The sequence below is a fragment of the Pieris brassicae genome, chromosome 1 (assembly GCF_905147105.1).
Source record: "Pieris brassicae chromosome 1, ilPieBrab1.1, whole genome shotgun sequence".
NCBI lineage: Eukaryota > Metazoa > Arthropoda > Insecta > Lepidoptera > Pieridae > Pieris > Pieris brassicae.
In genome coordinates, this window is record NC_059665.1 from 9,265,728 (window position 1) to 9,282,545 (window position 16,818).

The window sequence follows — 16,818 nt, forward strand, 5'->3', positions numbered from 1 at the left end:
ACGTTATAGTTGTAAAATAGGTATCCGACAACAATATTAAACTCTCTTTTGTAGTATTTTAGGGTTAGGTAAATTGTTATTCAACTATAGTCTAACCTTAGAGAAAAAAAATACACTTATTTTGTTTAAGTTCTTATAATTAAATGCATATGTTTTGGCTGTAATAAATAAAAATCCAATATGACAATTTTAATTCGTACTTTATCTGTAATATATAATCTAATAGTGTCAAGCGGTGCTAATACGTCTTGAGTAGGTCACATGGTGGCACAGTGCGAAGTGCGGAAGCTATAGACATACTGAGGTACGAACTGAATTTTGATTAGATATGTTTTACTGAGCCCTTATTGTGACCTCTTTCCATTGGCTAGTTCTACTTTGATTTAATGTCAATTTTATAGGCAAGTTCTATAATCCTGGCTTTATGAACTATATAATTATTATTGCAAGCACATAATAACATTTCTCGCTACATTTCAATCGATGTCACGTAATACATGATGGTGTGAATCAATATTTAGTAAGCACATTTCTTACTGTTTTTAACTATTTATTTGTATTAAATTATAAATAATACGACGTCCTGGTGGACAGAAAAACCAGTCTCCAGTTTATGTTTCCACCACACTATTGTAAACATTTTTATTCAGATTATGTATACAATAAATAAATAATGTTTTTAACCGACTGCATATCCTTTTTAATGTACTCTCTAAAACAGTATTTCTTCCTTCTTATATTTGCACAAATAGCTCTTTACCGACGTAATTTACAGATTTCATTTGGTGTTTAAATTAGGAGACGGACACCTACAGGCCTAATACTGCTTACTTATAAACACGGTGCTTTATTGGTTCAGCCATTTTAAATCTGGAAATTTTAAGTTCAAGAACGACTCCCGCAGTCGGCCGGTAACCATTCTCGAATTAAAGACGATAGTAGAAGTGGATCCAACTCAATCTATGGCTGAGCTTGCTACACAATCTTATAGCGAGAAAAAAATCAATACCCGAGAGGCAGTACAGAACGCTTTCGCTGACTTCATCGCCTTCCGTGCTGCAAACTTCCTCGGTAAAGGGATAAACAAACTGTCATGGAAATGTATGAATTAAAAAATGACCAAGCGTTCGATTCCTGGCGAAACTATTTAAAGTTATATGCTTCCCTATTATCAAATAACTTTTAACTATACTGTTCAAATGAGAACGCTGTTTGATATGTAGTTGACAGTCGTAGCGCGTAGCACTTTCGCGCCTTCTTTACTCATGCAAAGCTCGATGTTGCTCTTTTCGAATACAACACGTAAAAATTAAAGGCATTTAACCGTTATTGTAGTAAATGTTTTCAGTTTTCAAAGGCAGAAATGTTTTAACAGTGTCGAGGCTATTCAACTTCTTGACACGGGCGTAGTAGTAGATTGTAAAGGATAAAACTATTCGAAATAGTGAATTAGTGGTATACAGTGGTAGGTGAAAAAACTTTTTTACACAAATACAGAGTGTCTTTTGCTATTGCACACTTTTTATGTTAAATATCTTTTTTTTTTGTTATTTAGGTTAGTTTTACATAATCGATTTAGTTAGGCTAGATTATAATGTTATATGATGTGCATAGAAAAATTATAAAAAAAAAACTTTAACAGTGAACGCACTCTACACCTTGAACCTCCCAATATTGATAGTGAACCGACATCCTGACATTCCTGTATGTAATATTATATAGTTCTCTCAATATTCGTAGCACTGATGACACTCTTCTGATAGCGCGATACAAATGCATATTATTGAGTTCGGGATTGCTGATGGAATCGCTAGTCACAGAAAAATAAGTTATTAAGACTTTTATAACAGTATGAAAAGAAAATATGTGATATTTGTGGATTAAGTGATTTACTGAAGTATTTGATCTGAGTAATTCAATTTAAGTCAATTTTCGTGTCTAAAATTTAGATACAAGTCGAGTTTTTTTGGACCTCATTAGAAAAATCGCTTTAAGGTAACAGACAAACTGAATGAATTCCAATATATAATCCAAAATTTTGTTTACAAAAATTAAGATTTTTTTAACTATTTCATTGGCTCAATAATGGGGTTTGTACGGGTGCAATATTTATTATACTTCGAAATCAATTGATGTAGTTTTGTTGTATTTTAGAATGAACTAAACAGAGTACAATGTCTCTTTAACTACATTAGAAACTCGTAAATAGATCTAACTAAATAAACTAACTGTGTAAACTTTCTACTTGTAATTCAGGTTGCGAACAGCTTTACATTACAATGAAGTAAAAACAACCTTTTAGCAAGCCTTTTATTCGGGATACGAAATCAAAGTATCAGTAATATGAATGATTTATTATAACAATAAATAACACACACATTCACACACACAAATAAATAAATTACACACTTTATTTACACTCGTGGTTTCGAAAAACCTTTTTGGTTTGGTTCCATTTCATCGGTCATCGGTAGCGTTGGGAACTAGGAGGTATTTTGAATTATTGGTAGGCGTTGTAAGCCAGTTCCTGGGCCATCTCCTGTGGCTCTGCGTCCCTCCGGCGGCGAGTGGCGGCGTATGCTGCATCCCATGGTCCGTGGGCGGCTATTTGAGGGTGAGTGTTGTCCGCTGCGATCTGGGTAAACTACAAGGTTAATAATAAAGCATTAAGAAGCAGTCAGAGAGAGAAAATGTGCAGTAAATAGTGCATTGCAGTACTTGTGCAGTTGTGCAGTAATTTTATTAATAAACGTAAATCTAAGTAAATATACTAACCTTCTTGCAAAGTTGGAAGATGGCGAGAGCGACGGATACAACGAAGGAGAAGAAGGACAGCTGCAGGGCATTCCAGGCCTTCAAACCGAGGACTCCGATAGCGAGAGGGATGAGGGTCATAGCCTTGAGGAGCACGAAGACAAGGATAGGGACGATGATCTTCTTGAGCTTGGCTTTACGTGCTTCACCCACTGCTCTGGCGCCCTCCTTGTTAAACTTGATGTTGAGGCTGAGCTCATCGTTCTCCAAGTTCCTGGGGCTGACAGTGATCTTAGTATCGGCGATGGGCATCTTGAAAGTGACGTCATGGGACTGGATGTAGTTCTCAATGCTGTCAAGGAAGTCACCGTTAGATCTGCCCGTTGCTTCGTTGCCATTCTTTGTCACTTCAACGGCATCAGAGATCTGGAGATAAATATGTTTTCAAATTAAGAAATAATATTTAAACTTAACAAATTGAAATTAATTTATTGCTGTAAGAACAAAGGACCTATAATCAAAATCTTACCTGGAAGGACTCCTTCTTGAAGATGCTGTCTAATAGCGACATGACCTTGTACTTGATACAAGCTGTGGGATCAGATCCTTCCGCACATCCGGATCTCATTTCTTCAACCATCCCATCCATGGGAGTGCCCTTCCAGAATCCTTGTTTAGGCTGCGCTAAGGCACACCCAAACAAAGCGATAAAGCACACCACTTTTACGGACGCCATTGTTCTTGGTGCTAACTGGAGGACGGTTGGTGAGATTGTGATAGTTTCGACAAGGACCCAGCTGTTTTTATACAGCTATTTCAAATTCAGAACGTAGTCCTTAGTTCCGGTACGTATTGTCTTGCTATGTATCAGTCAATTGCGCACTTACGATCTTTTGGCACGTGTTGGATCGAAGTGTAAGGGAAAGCTATTTGATACGAATCCTCTTTGATATCTCGGTTCCGAAAAGGCTTAACGTTTAATGTGTTTGTTAGAGGCGTTGTCGTTTTAGAATTACAGTGTTCGAAGCACCTTTTCTGTTGTTTGTGACACCGTACCCTGATTCGATGATGCGTGATTCAATTCTTTTGTCTCTTTTTTATGCGTGGAAATGTCTATTGGTGTAAGCAAGAGATAGTGATAGTTGTTTGTTATGGAGGAGTGGACTCGTATCAGGCGCAACTTGAATACGTAATTTCCTTCAAATCGTTATCGTTGAACTTGTCATTTAGGAGATAATCTCATTGAAAAATAGAACAGCTGTTATTTATTATATATTAAAGTATATACATTAAGTATTATTTTTATACGTATTTGTCACTAATTGTATTCATTTATTTCTTTACATTACACTTACCTCAAAGTACAATCAAAGTTGTAAAGCTATAGCAATACACAGCATATATTTATATATTTTTTTAATACCACTCTTCACTTCAAATCAAAAGGGTACGGTAAGCCAATATGATAGACCGCGCTATTTTAGCTCTTTAAAATATTTTATAATAGTATTATGCTATATTATGTTGTGTTTCTAATTATAATAAGCTGTGTTTGTGGTTTCTCTAAGGTCGTAGTCATAACTTGAGATTCTTTTATGAAACATTTGTACTTTCAATTATTTTATGCTGTGTATGCGTGTTATATATTATTCCCAAACAAATAGTCTAAGCGATAAATACATTGGAAGTTATACATTGTTTCAATTAACACGTTGTGTATTTAAAAAAAAATACAGATCGTGTATGGGTAGAAAGTATGGATTTCAAATACTTTATCTAAAATACAACATACAAAATACATTGCAATAGTTAATTAACGTTAGGAATTATAATATTCACTTTCACCGATGCGGAAGTATTCAAAACGCATTAGTATGCACTGTACTCGCCAGCAATGTATTGGAATTATAATATACCGTCAAATATATTAACTAGGACACATTAACTTTACGGTACAAAAGCAATTACACTGGGCTTAAGGTAGTCATACTCAGAGTCACCCTTTTATTAAGTGTTTACTATTAATTAAATAATTTAAAAAAAAAAATTTTGGTAATAAGACTGTTCTTAAGTGAGAACCTCAAGAACACTTATCGGGCATTAAGTTTTGTAAGTTATACCAGTCTTTTAACAAACAGTTATAATTAGTATAACAGCAGGTGTAGGTAGTGGGCTTTAGCGTGGGACTGTCAATCCTGAGATTGTAGGTTCGATCCCCGGCTTTGGTTGTCCAAGCTCATTAGGTGCAGACGGGGTAACATGGACATAGACAGGCACAGAAGGCTCCTTGCTTATTAGAAAAAACCAATGAATCAAGAAACACTTACAGAAATCTGAGGCTCAGACCTAAATAAATAGAGAAAACCTAAAAAGAATTTTTTTACAATAGTAATCCTACCATTAATAAACGACTTTGGGTATGTCTGTAACTCTTATCGTAGATACTCTTTTAAATCATATTTTATGTGTGCACCTCGCTACTGAGACCACGTAAACCCTCAAGGCGCAACAAACAATCGCCCTAGGCGGGATGCGTTAATAGTGGAACCTTATCCGCCTTCCGACACGCGATGCGACGGTTACGGCCTTTTTGTTTGGAGTTACCCTAACCCAGCAAGTATTCGACTCTGACCAGGCCATTCGCTTTTGTAACAAAAGCTGGGAGAGTTTGGGTCCAGTACATGCGATGAATCACCATCCATTCCAACATAGATAACATATAATATGTAATAAACTACATTTGAGGGCAGATGGGGAGTTTCTAATTGAAAACAATGCCGTTTTTTTAATAATAAATATATTCATGAAATAATTAAACGTTATAAACTTATTATTTAAGTGACACTGTGGCATAGAATTATCTTTTAACTATTATGATACTTTTATGATATACGCTTAAAAGAATGAAGCTGGACTAAATAATGATTACATCATTCTGGTATCTCGTAGTAAACATTGCTAAATAACTCGCTACGTCAACAAAATTCAATGCAAACTGCATTTAGACCTACGCAAAGTCGAGGCTCTGTAATCATAAATTCATTGCCACGCATAGGAAGCGGACCAAAACTAAGGAGCGAAACTTCTCATATGGTAAGCCAGCCGCCATTCAATCGAACAACCGTTCAGTCTTCAACAGACATCATACTGCGTGGACAAAGATATGCCAGATTCTTAAAATTAGTTCTGTGCTCAGCTTTCTATTCATACCATTCCATAAAAGGCAAGAGAATGTCGAAGCCATCTGTTACAAACTTTAGTAAGAGAACAGGGAGTCCCTTTCAGAAGATAGATAAAGATAAAGACGAACAGAAGATAGTTCACGAAGAAGTTCTACACAAAACAAATTATGAAAAGCAAAGGGAAAAAAGCGAAGAATTAGTTCAAAAGGTTAATAAGAAAGCAGCTGAATACCATTCGAATAAACCTAGTTCTGGTGTGTTCACTGAAGTAGTGACTCATGGTGCATTTACAACTAAGAAGGTTGAGGCAGAAAAACCTAAGGAAAATCAACCACTTTCAAAAAGTAATAATGGCAACTCAAAACCGCTCCTAGGATTCCCTTCATCAGCCAACGACTTAGCACTGGACGCAAAAACGGATCTAGAATCTGATCCGAATATATCCAAAGAAGTCAGAGAAAAAGTAATTGACAAATTGTTTACATTAGTATCAATGGTGCAACACACCTACGAATCAAAAGTGAGAATCATGACTGAATTTGAAAGATTCAAGGATACTCATCTCAAAAATGACGTAAGAAGAGAAAAAGAACATTCAGAGCAACTTTATAAGCTTAATATAAATTTTCAAAGTGAAGTTATTCAAGCGATACAACAACTGCGTAGTGAGTTAGATTTATCGCGGAATTTGTCGAGTAATTTAGATGATTCGAATTTATTAAGTTTAAAAGATAGTGATACAAAATCTTCGAGAGATTGCCAATCTGATAATAGTGACTCCCAAATCGACTACAATGTAAGCTGATTTTGTTGTGTAGAATAAATCCATTGTAAGCTTCTATGGTTTTATTTTATCTTATTATTTATTTGCATAGTAATTTGCTTGTCAAGGTGATAATGTAATATGCAAAATGTAGGCGTTCGTGGGAGAATACGTCATCTTTGATGCAACTTTAGTGTTACAATATAAATATAAAAATAATAATTTATCAATTCCTCAAGTATTAACGGAAATAAAGATCTTTTATAAGTGGTAGAAATTACATATTTGAAACAAATTACCGTTATGGTAACGATTCAAACTACAAACTCAGAGTAACTTTATTCATACATTCTTTAAACAATTACGCTTATGAACGTTAACAGAAAAGATGTTTAATTGGTTATAAATTTTCCTACTAATTGGTAGTAAGGTAGTAACGCAAGTCAACAGCGTAGAGCGGGCAAGAAGAACTGGCAAGCAACTCTCCGCCACCACCATAACCACTTTTGGGTCTTACAAATTGTTTGAACTGGAGCAAATTATTATCAAGGATTAGGATAGTTTAAATAAATTTATAAAAAGCTTTATTGATTAATGTACGTTTACGAAAGTTTTGAATTTATTCAGTGATAATTCTCTAATTTGCTTCGGAGTTTGTTGTAAAAAACGAATACAATTTCTATATAAGAAGTGGTTTATCTTCTGGAGCCTGGTCGTTTGCCTAGGAATTTGTTGACAAAACCAAATTTTTAAAATTTGGTTCACTGTCCTTGACTTTCAGTTTAACAATATCTCGCTTTACGCTAGTAGTTGTAAATCTAATAGATTATGTTTTATTCTCATTAAGCAGTAAGCTATTTATATTAAAACAGTTAACTATACGAGATATAGAATTGTTTACATCGTCCAATTACCGCACGGACGAAGTCGCGGGCTTTATTGTTAGTATTATTACATGCGGTGCAGCGTATATGGAATTTATACCTTCACACAACGCTCTATAGTGTTGAGTTCGAGTATACCATAAAAATATGTAAGGCCGTGTTGAAGATTTTAAAATATACCCGACTGCAACATTCGTTTTGGGTATAGTTTAAAAATATTTACCGTCATGTTAAGGATTTCAAAATATACCCGACCGCAACATTCGTTTGGGGTAGGTATTAGATAAAGGGACATTTATTTTATAGGCTAGGAATTGAGGTAAATTATACGAGAACAAAACTGGAAATAAATGTTTATTAATTACTATAAAAATAATCATAAAATTAAAAAAAGAATTTAGCGCGCATTATGGACATTCATTTTAACATTCTGTCCTAAGTTATGTTTTCGTTTAGTTCTGCGTTCTGTGTTAGACGGCCGCCCAGCTTGAATCCTAGACTTGGTCTTTCCTATTCCTCTGTCTTTACGTCTACTCAGTATGTTATAAAAAGGTATGTTTTAAAATGCTTACCGGGGCGTATACTAAATCTGAATGTATACCCGATATCAACACGCGCCAGTGACGTCACAAATGCTAGGTAAAGGTACGCTTTATTGAAATGATTTTTGTTTACTGGATTTGAAAATATACCCGACGGCAACGCGGTCTCTGACGTCATGAGCGTTGTGTGAAGGTATAAATTCCATATACGCTGCGGTGTAACATCCATATGAAAATGGGTACTGTTTTAAGTGATTACAGTTCATTAATCTGTTCATGAGTAGTTTAAAATGTATCTCATAATAAGTAGTACTAAAGTAATTTTAATAAAAAGTACTCGTAGATAATTTGTAATCAAACGTTTTAAAGAAGGAAAACCCGAATAGACGCTCACTGTTGTTGAATCCAGTTCTTACTCACATGCGGTTTATGTGTCATGTATAGGTCACGTAGCTGTTTGGTTGTGCTTTAATCTTATCAGAGTTCAAACGAAACACGATTGAAACCAATTCCTAAAGAAATGAAGTGACTGTGATAGTTTTTAGTAAGTAAATTGTGATCTTTATTTAAAATAATATATTTATTTATTGAGTGCTATTATAATGTCTTGTTTACAGAAATGGCATTACTGTATCGCTGGATTGTCATCTTCATAATTAGTTTAGTTGAAGCCAGCCCAATTTGTACCAATATAAGTTTTGATCAAGTTACATGTGTTCCTGGAAATTACAGTCAAGTTGTGCTAAGAAAAGGCTTTGTATCCGACAATAATTTAACCAAATTAATAAGTCTAAGCAGTTGCAGGATAAGTGATGTTCATTTTGAGTCATTCGATGGTGTCCCTGGGCTATTAGAACTAGATCTGTCTCAAAATATGATTACTTATCTACAGCTCGGTGTGCTAGATGAGTTCAAACAGCTAACGCATTTGAATCTCTCGTTTAATTACATAAGAAATTTCCCCCTTGGATTATTCGACCAGAAACCAAACCTGATAAGTCTAGACTTAGGTTCTAATAAATTACAAACTTTGGAACTCGGAATATTTGATCCATTAACGAAATTAGAGTATTTAGATATTTCTTGGAATTCTTTAATAGGGTTAGATATTAGCCCATACATATTTGATATAAACAGACGAATCAAAACATTGAAATTATCAGGGAACAATATGAATGAAGCCAAGGAAAACTTATTGCATTCTTTGACAATGTTACAAGTGCTTGCATTAGAAGATTGTAAATTTGATGTTTTTCCACCTTTTGCATTGAAGGGAAGCATGAAAAAGTTGCTGAGATTGGATTTAAGTTTAAATAAAATTCGTGAAATTAATAACGATTTATCCTTTGATAATCTTACAAGTTTAATTTCTCTACATTTGACGTCGAATGATATCAGTGATATTGGGGAAAACGTATTCAAGCCTTTGAAAAAGATTAAGGTGTTAGTATTTCGCAATAATCGAATAAAATATATACCAGACACCCTATTTCAGAATATTCCAGTTACTTTTATTGATTTGGCCAACAATATAATAGAATACATACCTGTGAACGCATTCAGAGGTTCTAAATTAAGGAATTTTAATATTGCAAGCAACAGGATTACTTATTTGCAAGATAACTTTTGTTTAGAATTAAGGAATTCTGGAGCCGCATTGACGAAATTTTATTTTAATGATAATCCCTGGCAATGTGCGTGTTTAAGAGATGTACTTAATGAAGTCAAAAAGTTTGGAGTTACCTATAATGATAAAAAATATGATGGCAAGCATCCGGTGTGTGTGGTACCTGATGATTTTGTATGTCATCGTCATTTGCAATACAATGAAAACGTTTATAAAGTATTTGATAGTAGATAAGTTGTAAAATATTTGGGGTATAACTAAATATTAAAATCTTATTTAATAAATTGTTAACCACGCCACCTAGTGTTTAATTTAGGTATTACTTGTGTCTAATTTGCAATACTTTTCGTTACCTCTCAATGTATAGTTGATACTTAGTGCAGTGGATAGGTGGCGCTTGTCATGTTTTAAATTTATCCAAGCAAATATTTAATCGTGAAAAGAGAATGGGTTTTAAATAATAATTTTATTAATAATGTTATTAATAATTAATTCCACAATGTAACGATGCACTAATAATTAACGATTTTTTAGGCACAGTAGGATTTGTCATTTAAGAAATACTCATTTTTTCTCTATTGTTTGACGTCATTCATTAAAAATGATAGTAGTAGTGTAGTGTAGACACAGTTTCCGCACTTAGACGCCCATTTTGTGCGTTTTGTATAAAGTTCTGGCTAATTAAGCCAGCCAACTCCATCCAGAAGTAAAAAGATTTGTAAAGTTAATTTATTTACGGAAGGAAGGAAATAAACAAGGGTATGCAATAAGTGAAATTTATAGAAAATAACAAAGGTTTTGGTGAAAATATGCCTAATATATTAATAAGGTACAAAACTATACATTGTAACATTATAATTGCAAAAGTAAATGGACCGATATTAATTAATGAGAATATGTCTGTCGCAGACAACTAGCTTAATTAGGCGTTCAATTAACAGCCTAGCCTCTTTTCTAAACAACGTCGTTTAACTAGCAGCGTGAACGATATTCAGCCATTTGACTAGGCAAATATTAAAGAACTTTAATCGATGACGTTTTATTACTTGCCGTGCTTGTTCATTTCAATTTAGTTCCAACTTCAACCACCTAAGTCTGAAACTTTCCAAACTGTCAATTTGGCGTCGCTCCTGATTTCCAAAGAACAGTAATGTTAACATTTTAAAGAAAGAACAATAAAACATTTTATTGTCACATGTTTTATTGTTTATTTTTCTGTCACATCCTATCGTACGAGCCTGTTTATTAAATGTTATAACAAAGGCTACGGCTGAATATCATTCAGGCCGCTAGTTAAACGGCGCTGTTTAGTAAAGGGGGCAAAGCTGATGATTGAACAGCTAATTGAGCTAGATGGCTGCGACATTTCCATAGACAAGCGACAGACAAAACATATTTTCTACTATTAATATATCTTCTTGTTATTACGAAATAAAACTTATGCTTATGCGAATTCAGTGCATTTCAGTAACCGTGGTCAGTGTGAGACTCCAAACGTCGAGTCATGTAAATAATGTAATTTCATTGTATGCCCGTCTCACCTCCCTCGGACAAGTAAAAAAGCTGTGGTAGCCACAGAGCAGGCGGAAAATAATAAAAGGCTCATATATAAGAGTGTTTCCTCCAACTTCGATTTGTTCCCTTTGGAATAGAAACTCTTGGGACTGTGGAGTACACGGGAGCTAATTAAAGATTTAAGTTGGTGCCTGGTAGATAGTACCGGTGATCCCAGAGCTGGTGGCTTTCCTCGCTTTAACGAATAAGTACCGCAATACATCGGGGAAATGCGCCCAGCGTTAAAGGCACCACAGAGGCCAAACTTTTGTTAATTTATCATAATTTCCTTTTTATAAATTTTTAAATATTATTATTATTACTATATAGCTTAAGAAAATTGTAAATACATATAAATACAATTAAAATAAATGACTAGTTATTTAAAATTTAATTGTATTTATGTCCTCTAATGAAGTATATTGTACGTGTAAGTAGTACGTAGGCATATAACCAATCAATTTTACGTTATAGGTTAGATTCAATGTCAATGTCAATTTGAATCTCAATTTAAAGACTAACTTTAACTGTAGGTGAGCCGTTAAATAATTCATACATCATTAAAGATACGTCACATTTATCGTAAAAAAATGCAATATATCTTATTATTGGCACTTCAGGCCACAGCTGTGCGCGTCGGCATTCCCTAACCGCAATTTATTCCTAATTAGCTCTATTCGAAACAGTTTTAGACAATTTCATAACCAATATGAGACCGCACTGAACCTAGCAAAAAACCAACAACACGTGCATGAAATTTTATAAAATCAACATCTGCAAAATCGGTGTTTTTTACGTGAATTTCTTTTGCGTACAAAAAAGATGGGGTGCTTTTTAAGAGATCGCGTATCGCTCAGTTTCCGTACACCTAGCCACTATTCAGTTGTGTGGAAATAAATTGTTTTATTATCTATAGGATGCTAGATTAGTTACTACATATTCATTCAGCAGCCATATATTTGTAGCAGCGCACCCTATTTCAACTGATTATCGTTATAATACGGATTAAATTCAACTATATTAAGATATTTATTGTAAAATAAACAAACATTTCACGTTAGTGTTCGAAATTGTGCAAAACCATCGTGGGATTTGAGGTCGCTATTTACCTTTTTTCTTATGTTGACAACGCTGTTACGTCATTATAGTCGACAGTATCTTGATGCCTAATATATAAAATATTACAAGTTTATCATTTTTGTCACCAACTGAAAAGACGCGTAGAAAATAAGAATTATTCACTTGATATTAGTTCATATTCCGCACAGACTACATCTAAAATAAAAAAAACCAAATATTTGAAAAACAAACAAAAAAAAACCAAGTTTTTAAAATTTATATAGACTTTGTAGTGAATGTGATTTTAAATGATGGATTTGTTTGAAGAAATAAATTTATTATGTTATTGATACAGTATGTAGTTGAAAACCAAGATACTGTTGAGTAATTGTTTTATACAGCCTGTATCTAACTTTTGATATCTCAGGTAAAGCGAAACTTTTTCTAATAAAATGATTCCTCAAAAGCCTTAATTATCTCGCACGGCCATCGCAGTTTTTTACCAATTCACCCCGGTTCTGTTCCACACCATTTGGCAGAATACGTTTTTGTATTTCCAAAATTATGTCCATATTATAAATTATGAATATAATACGGATATGATGCCATGACATATTTTATTTGACGTTTCTAAATTACAAAACACATTTTTCAATCGGTCGGGTATAAACTGAAGAGGTTCTACCATTTGGAAGAAAAAAATACACAAGTAAATAGCTTTCAAAAATTGAATTTCGAATTTCTAACCAAAGAGATATTTGAGGTCAAAGTGGCCAGTATGCCAAAACGCCAATTTCATATGTAACTGTAAGTACTTAATATTACAACAAATATAGTCCACATAACTTTATGATAATTAATAACTAAAAAATATTTTTTTTGGCTCCATTGGCAGTGTCCTTTAATGTAGGCAGGATGTAACTTTGTTTATAAATTTTAAATCTGTTTCGTTTACATCGCTTTGATTCGTTTTTTTTTACTTTTAGCACGGGTTTCCTGGAAGAGATAACTTATCGTTCGCCCTCTGTTGCCCTCAAGCGTGCCTGTTTTATGTTTATTGTTTTCGTGTGTGCAATGTGGAAAATTAAATAATATCATTTAAATGTAAAAATGAAGAAATCGTGATCTTTTGGTCACCATACGAGCGGCTGTTAAATGCGAACATAGACAGAAAGTCTATAGAAAGTTTATTAATCTACATATAGACATCAGGGATGGCAGTCGCACGATGTAGCCACAGCCAAAGTTATACTGATCAAAACGCTCATTAATAAAAATCTCCTTAAACAATCAATATGTTTTATTAAGTCAATCATATATGTTTTAATTAAATTGAGGATTCTAGAATGTTGTAGTTTATTAAAAACTGATATTTCTACAATAATATAATATTTAAAATATTTACAGTTTTAGCAGTTTTAAAGGTTGGAATATACACAAATAAAATATTTAGGCTGTAATGTCATTGCCACATTAATTAAATACAGTTTTTTTTTATTAATGCAAATTTTTCGCTTAATCACAAGTAGTGCTATAAAACAAACAATATGCAATTAAGCAAAGTAACTTATTTTAAGTAATAAAATAAATCAGTGGCGCTACAACCTTTTTAGTATGTGCCTCAGATTGTTGTATCTGTTTCATGATCATTTATCAATTTAATAGGCGAGTAGGTGATCCTCCCGAGCCTGACACACGCCGTCGAATTTTAGGGTCTAAGGCAGGTCTAAGCAGGGTTCGTCACTATGCTTTCCTTAACCGTTTGAGCGAATGCTAAATACGCACATAGAAAGGAAGTCCATTCATGGACAACCGGGGATCGAACCTCAGGGATGATAGTCGCGCGCTGAAGCCACTGTGGCTAACATCGCTTTTAGTGATACGGAAGATTTTAATATATATAAATATTAGACAATGCATACATGTATGCTCAGGCTCTTTTATGATTATGATTGAAAAAAATTATGCTGCAGATAAATTAAATATAACAATATAAAATCTTAAGAAAATCTACAAGCTATAAAAAACTGCCATATTTCTGGCTATAATCGTATGCGAAGTAAACAAACTGTTTATAAAAAAACAATTCAACATTATCTAGAAGGTTGAACTAAGTAAATTAAGATTTTTGATATAATTTGTATTATTTCAATGACCAATTGAAAACAAATCATTATTATACTATTTACATTTAAGTATTTATTTGGTCTAGAAAAATTACAAAACAAGCAGTTGCAGCGGATTTTTTATATCAAACAGTGTGATATTAATTTTTATCACTAAACTAAGCCTTATGAACTTATCTAAACAAATTTGAAGAAGAAAGCAAAAGCATTTCACGGCGGATGTTGAACGGGACAGCTGATAGTGGCACGAGCCATACGTTCTTGTCAAAAAATTTAAAAAACTTCGCTCAATTTGCCAAAGGTAAGACAGGAAGAGGCGGAGTATTGTGGCCACTTCCGTGGTTCAGCCGATAGGTTTATGAGGACATGACGACAGTACCTGTAAGATACAAATACTAAGCAGAGAATATCAACTACATATCGTTAACAACGCTTTTTAAGTTTGAGAACTCTTTAATAATTTGAAATGCATTCAATATTTAAAAACTAAAGATTCTCTTAAGAGCCCAAAAAATCTCTTTTGTACGTAAATTCCTTGTTGAGATACACAGAGCTTCGTTTCTTGGGGTAGTCTAGTTTGTTTGAAAATGGGGTCGTAGTCTGTTGATAAATAATAAATACAAACTATATAAAATAATTCGTTTATTGAAGGAATGAATAATTATAGTGTAGTGTTATAAAACTAAATTATAATTTTACAATAACGGGGCCGCTATACTGTTTTACTTAACTTCTTTGGTTTTTCGTGGGTCGCGATATAAAAATGTTTGAGATAAAATGTACTAGAGAATCAGTGATTAGGTAACTGAATTTATACTGTAAAGAGCTTTATAGCCCATATTCTATCGTAGTTCAAAAATAAATTTAGAACATTATTAATTCAGGTCCATGTTTTCTAGCATCGTCGGGTACCTTTTTCTTAATTTGATCAATTGTTCATACAAATGTTGAGATGGAAAGGAGCTAAAAAATTGGCTCGTGCCCAAACTCTCATTTTTTACGGAAACCATTTTATGCGAGTGAAATTAAATTTCGAACATGTGGCTAATGACAATAGAACAGATGCAATTCAGATAGATCTTTTGAATATACATATAAAAGTGTTTTAAACATAAGCTTAATACTTATATGGAAAAATATAAAGTTATATATTCGTACTATGTAACATCAATATTACATAGTCACGTGGACTGATGAGCAAGGGCCAATTTCAGGAAAGGGACACATCATTACCTCAATCCATTACATTGTTACTGAGATTTAAGAAGTCAGCGGGAAAGCTATTTGGCTTTCCATTCAATTGCTGTTTTGTTTGCCTTCAGCTGAAAATCTGTACACGCGAATCGAAACGGGGAAAGTTTTGCTGCTAATATTCTGGTATTAGAACCTTTTTTACTCATATGGTTTAAAAATGCTCCGTACTTTCATCCTGGTGACATATTTTTCTATTTCTGATAACATTTTATTTGATTAAGTAAAAGGAGCTGGATAATATGATTGTAAAGGCGGAAATGAATATCTGCTCGCCTCTCGGTAAAGGCGTTATAGTTTTAATATTTTTTTTGTTAAGTCTTGAGATTAAGTTCCTTCGTTTGAACCAATGTGTTTTTCTTAATGAAGACGTTTACAATTAACACTTACTTAAGGAAACCATCGTGAGAAAAAAAAACAGGAGTCTAGAAAGAAGGCTGTTATCGTAGCTATTATATATTAATCAAAGATTACACTATAATCTAAAGCTGATTAAGCTTTATTCCTGATTACAAAATAATTATTGCTTTTTATGTCTATATTTTAATTTATCAGTAAAGAAATAATTTCTTACTCAATTCATGTTTTTCAATAGTTTATTCCTTTTGTCTCACCTTGCGGATAAATCCATGTAAATATAACATTAGTAGTTACTTATCATAATAAATTTGTCAAGATAAGGACCCAAAATCCTACTTAAAATATAACGGGGCTCATGTTTTTTTAATTCTTGTCCATAAAGTGATTTGAACACCACATGATAGCGATAAAAAGTACAATTTAATCTGGCGGAAGTTTGGCACATGCCGTCAAAAAAGCCGCCAGTGTTGCCCGCAGTAAAAAAGTTATATTTAAACAGCGTTTTAGCAAGTTTTTTACATTATCTGCATAGGCAATGTTTTTATATTGACCGCAGATGTTATTTTATGCAGATGACATTTTTTTAAGGCGATTTTTAGGTTGTAGTTTTTGACGACAGATGTTAAGTGTTATATTGTGTTAATTATAATTGGATTGTATTTTTATTCTATAAAGTTAAACAGATTGTAGATTATGGTGTAATGTAAAAACAAGAT

General features: G+C 33.4%; 3 protein-coding genes and 1 long non-coding RNA gene across 7 annotated transcripts; 2 read left to right on the forward strand and 2 right to left on the reverse strand.

Moving 5' to 3' along the window:
* Positions 1–2,367: 2,367 nt before the first annotated feature.
* On the reverse strand, positions 2,368–3,501 carry LOC123711578. Of its 2 annotated transcripts, none has more exons than XM_045664188.1 (3): positions 3,284–3,501; positions 2,776–3,180; positions 2,368–2,635 (listed from the first exon to the last, which is right to left on the reverse strand). In XM_045664188.1, the coding sequence occupies exons 1-3, from the start codon at positions 3,488–3,490 to the stop codon at positions 2,501–2,503; spliced, it is 747 nt and encodes a 248-aa protein (XP_045520144.1). In that variant the 5' UTR covers positions 3,491–3,501; the 3' UTR covers positions 2,368–2,500. The 2 variants fall into 2 exon arrangements, with proteins under 2 accessions (XP_045520144.1, XP_045520135.1); XM_045664179.1 differs by having other exon boundaries at positions 2,368–2,644.
* A 2,305-nt stretch (positions 3,502–5,806) lies between these two features.
* On the forward strand, positions 5,807–6,775 carry LOC123710487. The gene has a single exon (XM_045662439.1). The coding sequence runs from the start codon at positions 5,845–5,847 to the stop codon at positions 6,739–6,741; it is 897 nt and encodes a 298-aa protein (XP_045518395.1). The 5' UTR covers positions 5,807–5,844; the 3' UTR covers positions 6,742–6,775.
* Positions 6,776–8,343: 1,568 nt separating this feature from the next.
* On the forward strand, positions 8,344–11,515 carry LOC123715120 (carboxypeptidase N subunit 2-like). 2 transcript variants are annotated; one of them, XM_045669969.1, is made up of 3 exons: positions 8,344–8,364; positions 8,495–8,669; positions 8,743–11,515. In XM_045669969.1, exon 3 carries the CDS (start codon positions 8,745–8,747, stop codon positions 9,984–9,986), a length of 1,242 nt encoding a protein of 413 aa, XP_045525925.1. In that variant the 5' UTR covers positions 8,344–8,364; positions 8,495–8,669; positions 8,743–8,744; the 3' UTR covers positions 9,987–11,515. The 2 variants fall into 2 exon arrangements, with proteins under 2 accessions (XP_045525925.1, XP_045525915.1); XM_045669959.1 differs by lacking the exon at positions 8,344–8,364 and having other exon boundaries at positions 8,378–8,669.
* A 2,162-nt stretch (positions 11,516–13,677) lies between these two features.
* LOC123711554 lies at positions 13,678–16,521 on the reverse strand. Of its 2 annotated transcripts, none has more exons than XR_006753973.1 (3): positions 16,357–16,521; positions 15,725–15,920; positions 13,678–14,870 (listed from the first exon to the last, which is right to left on the reverse strand). It is a non-coding gene; the product is annotated as an uncharacterized LOC123711554 (long non-coding RNA). The 2 variants fall into 2 exon arrangements; XR_006753975.1 differs by having other exon boundaries at positions 15,725–15,942.
* Positions 16,522–16,818: the final 297 nt, after the last annotated feature.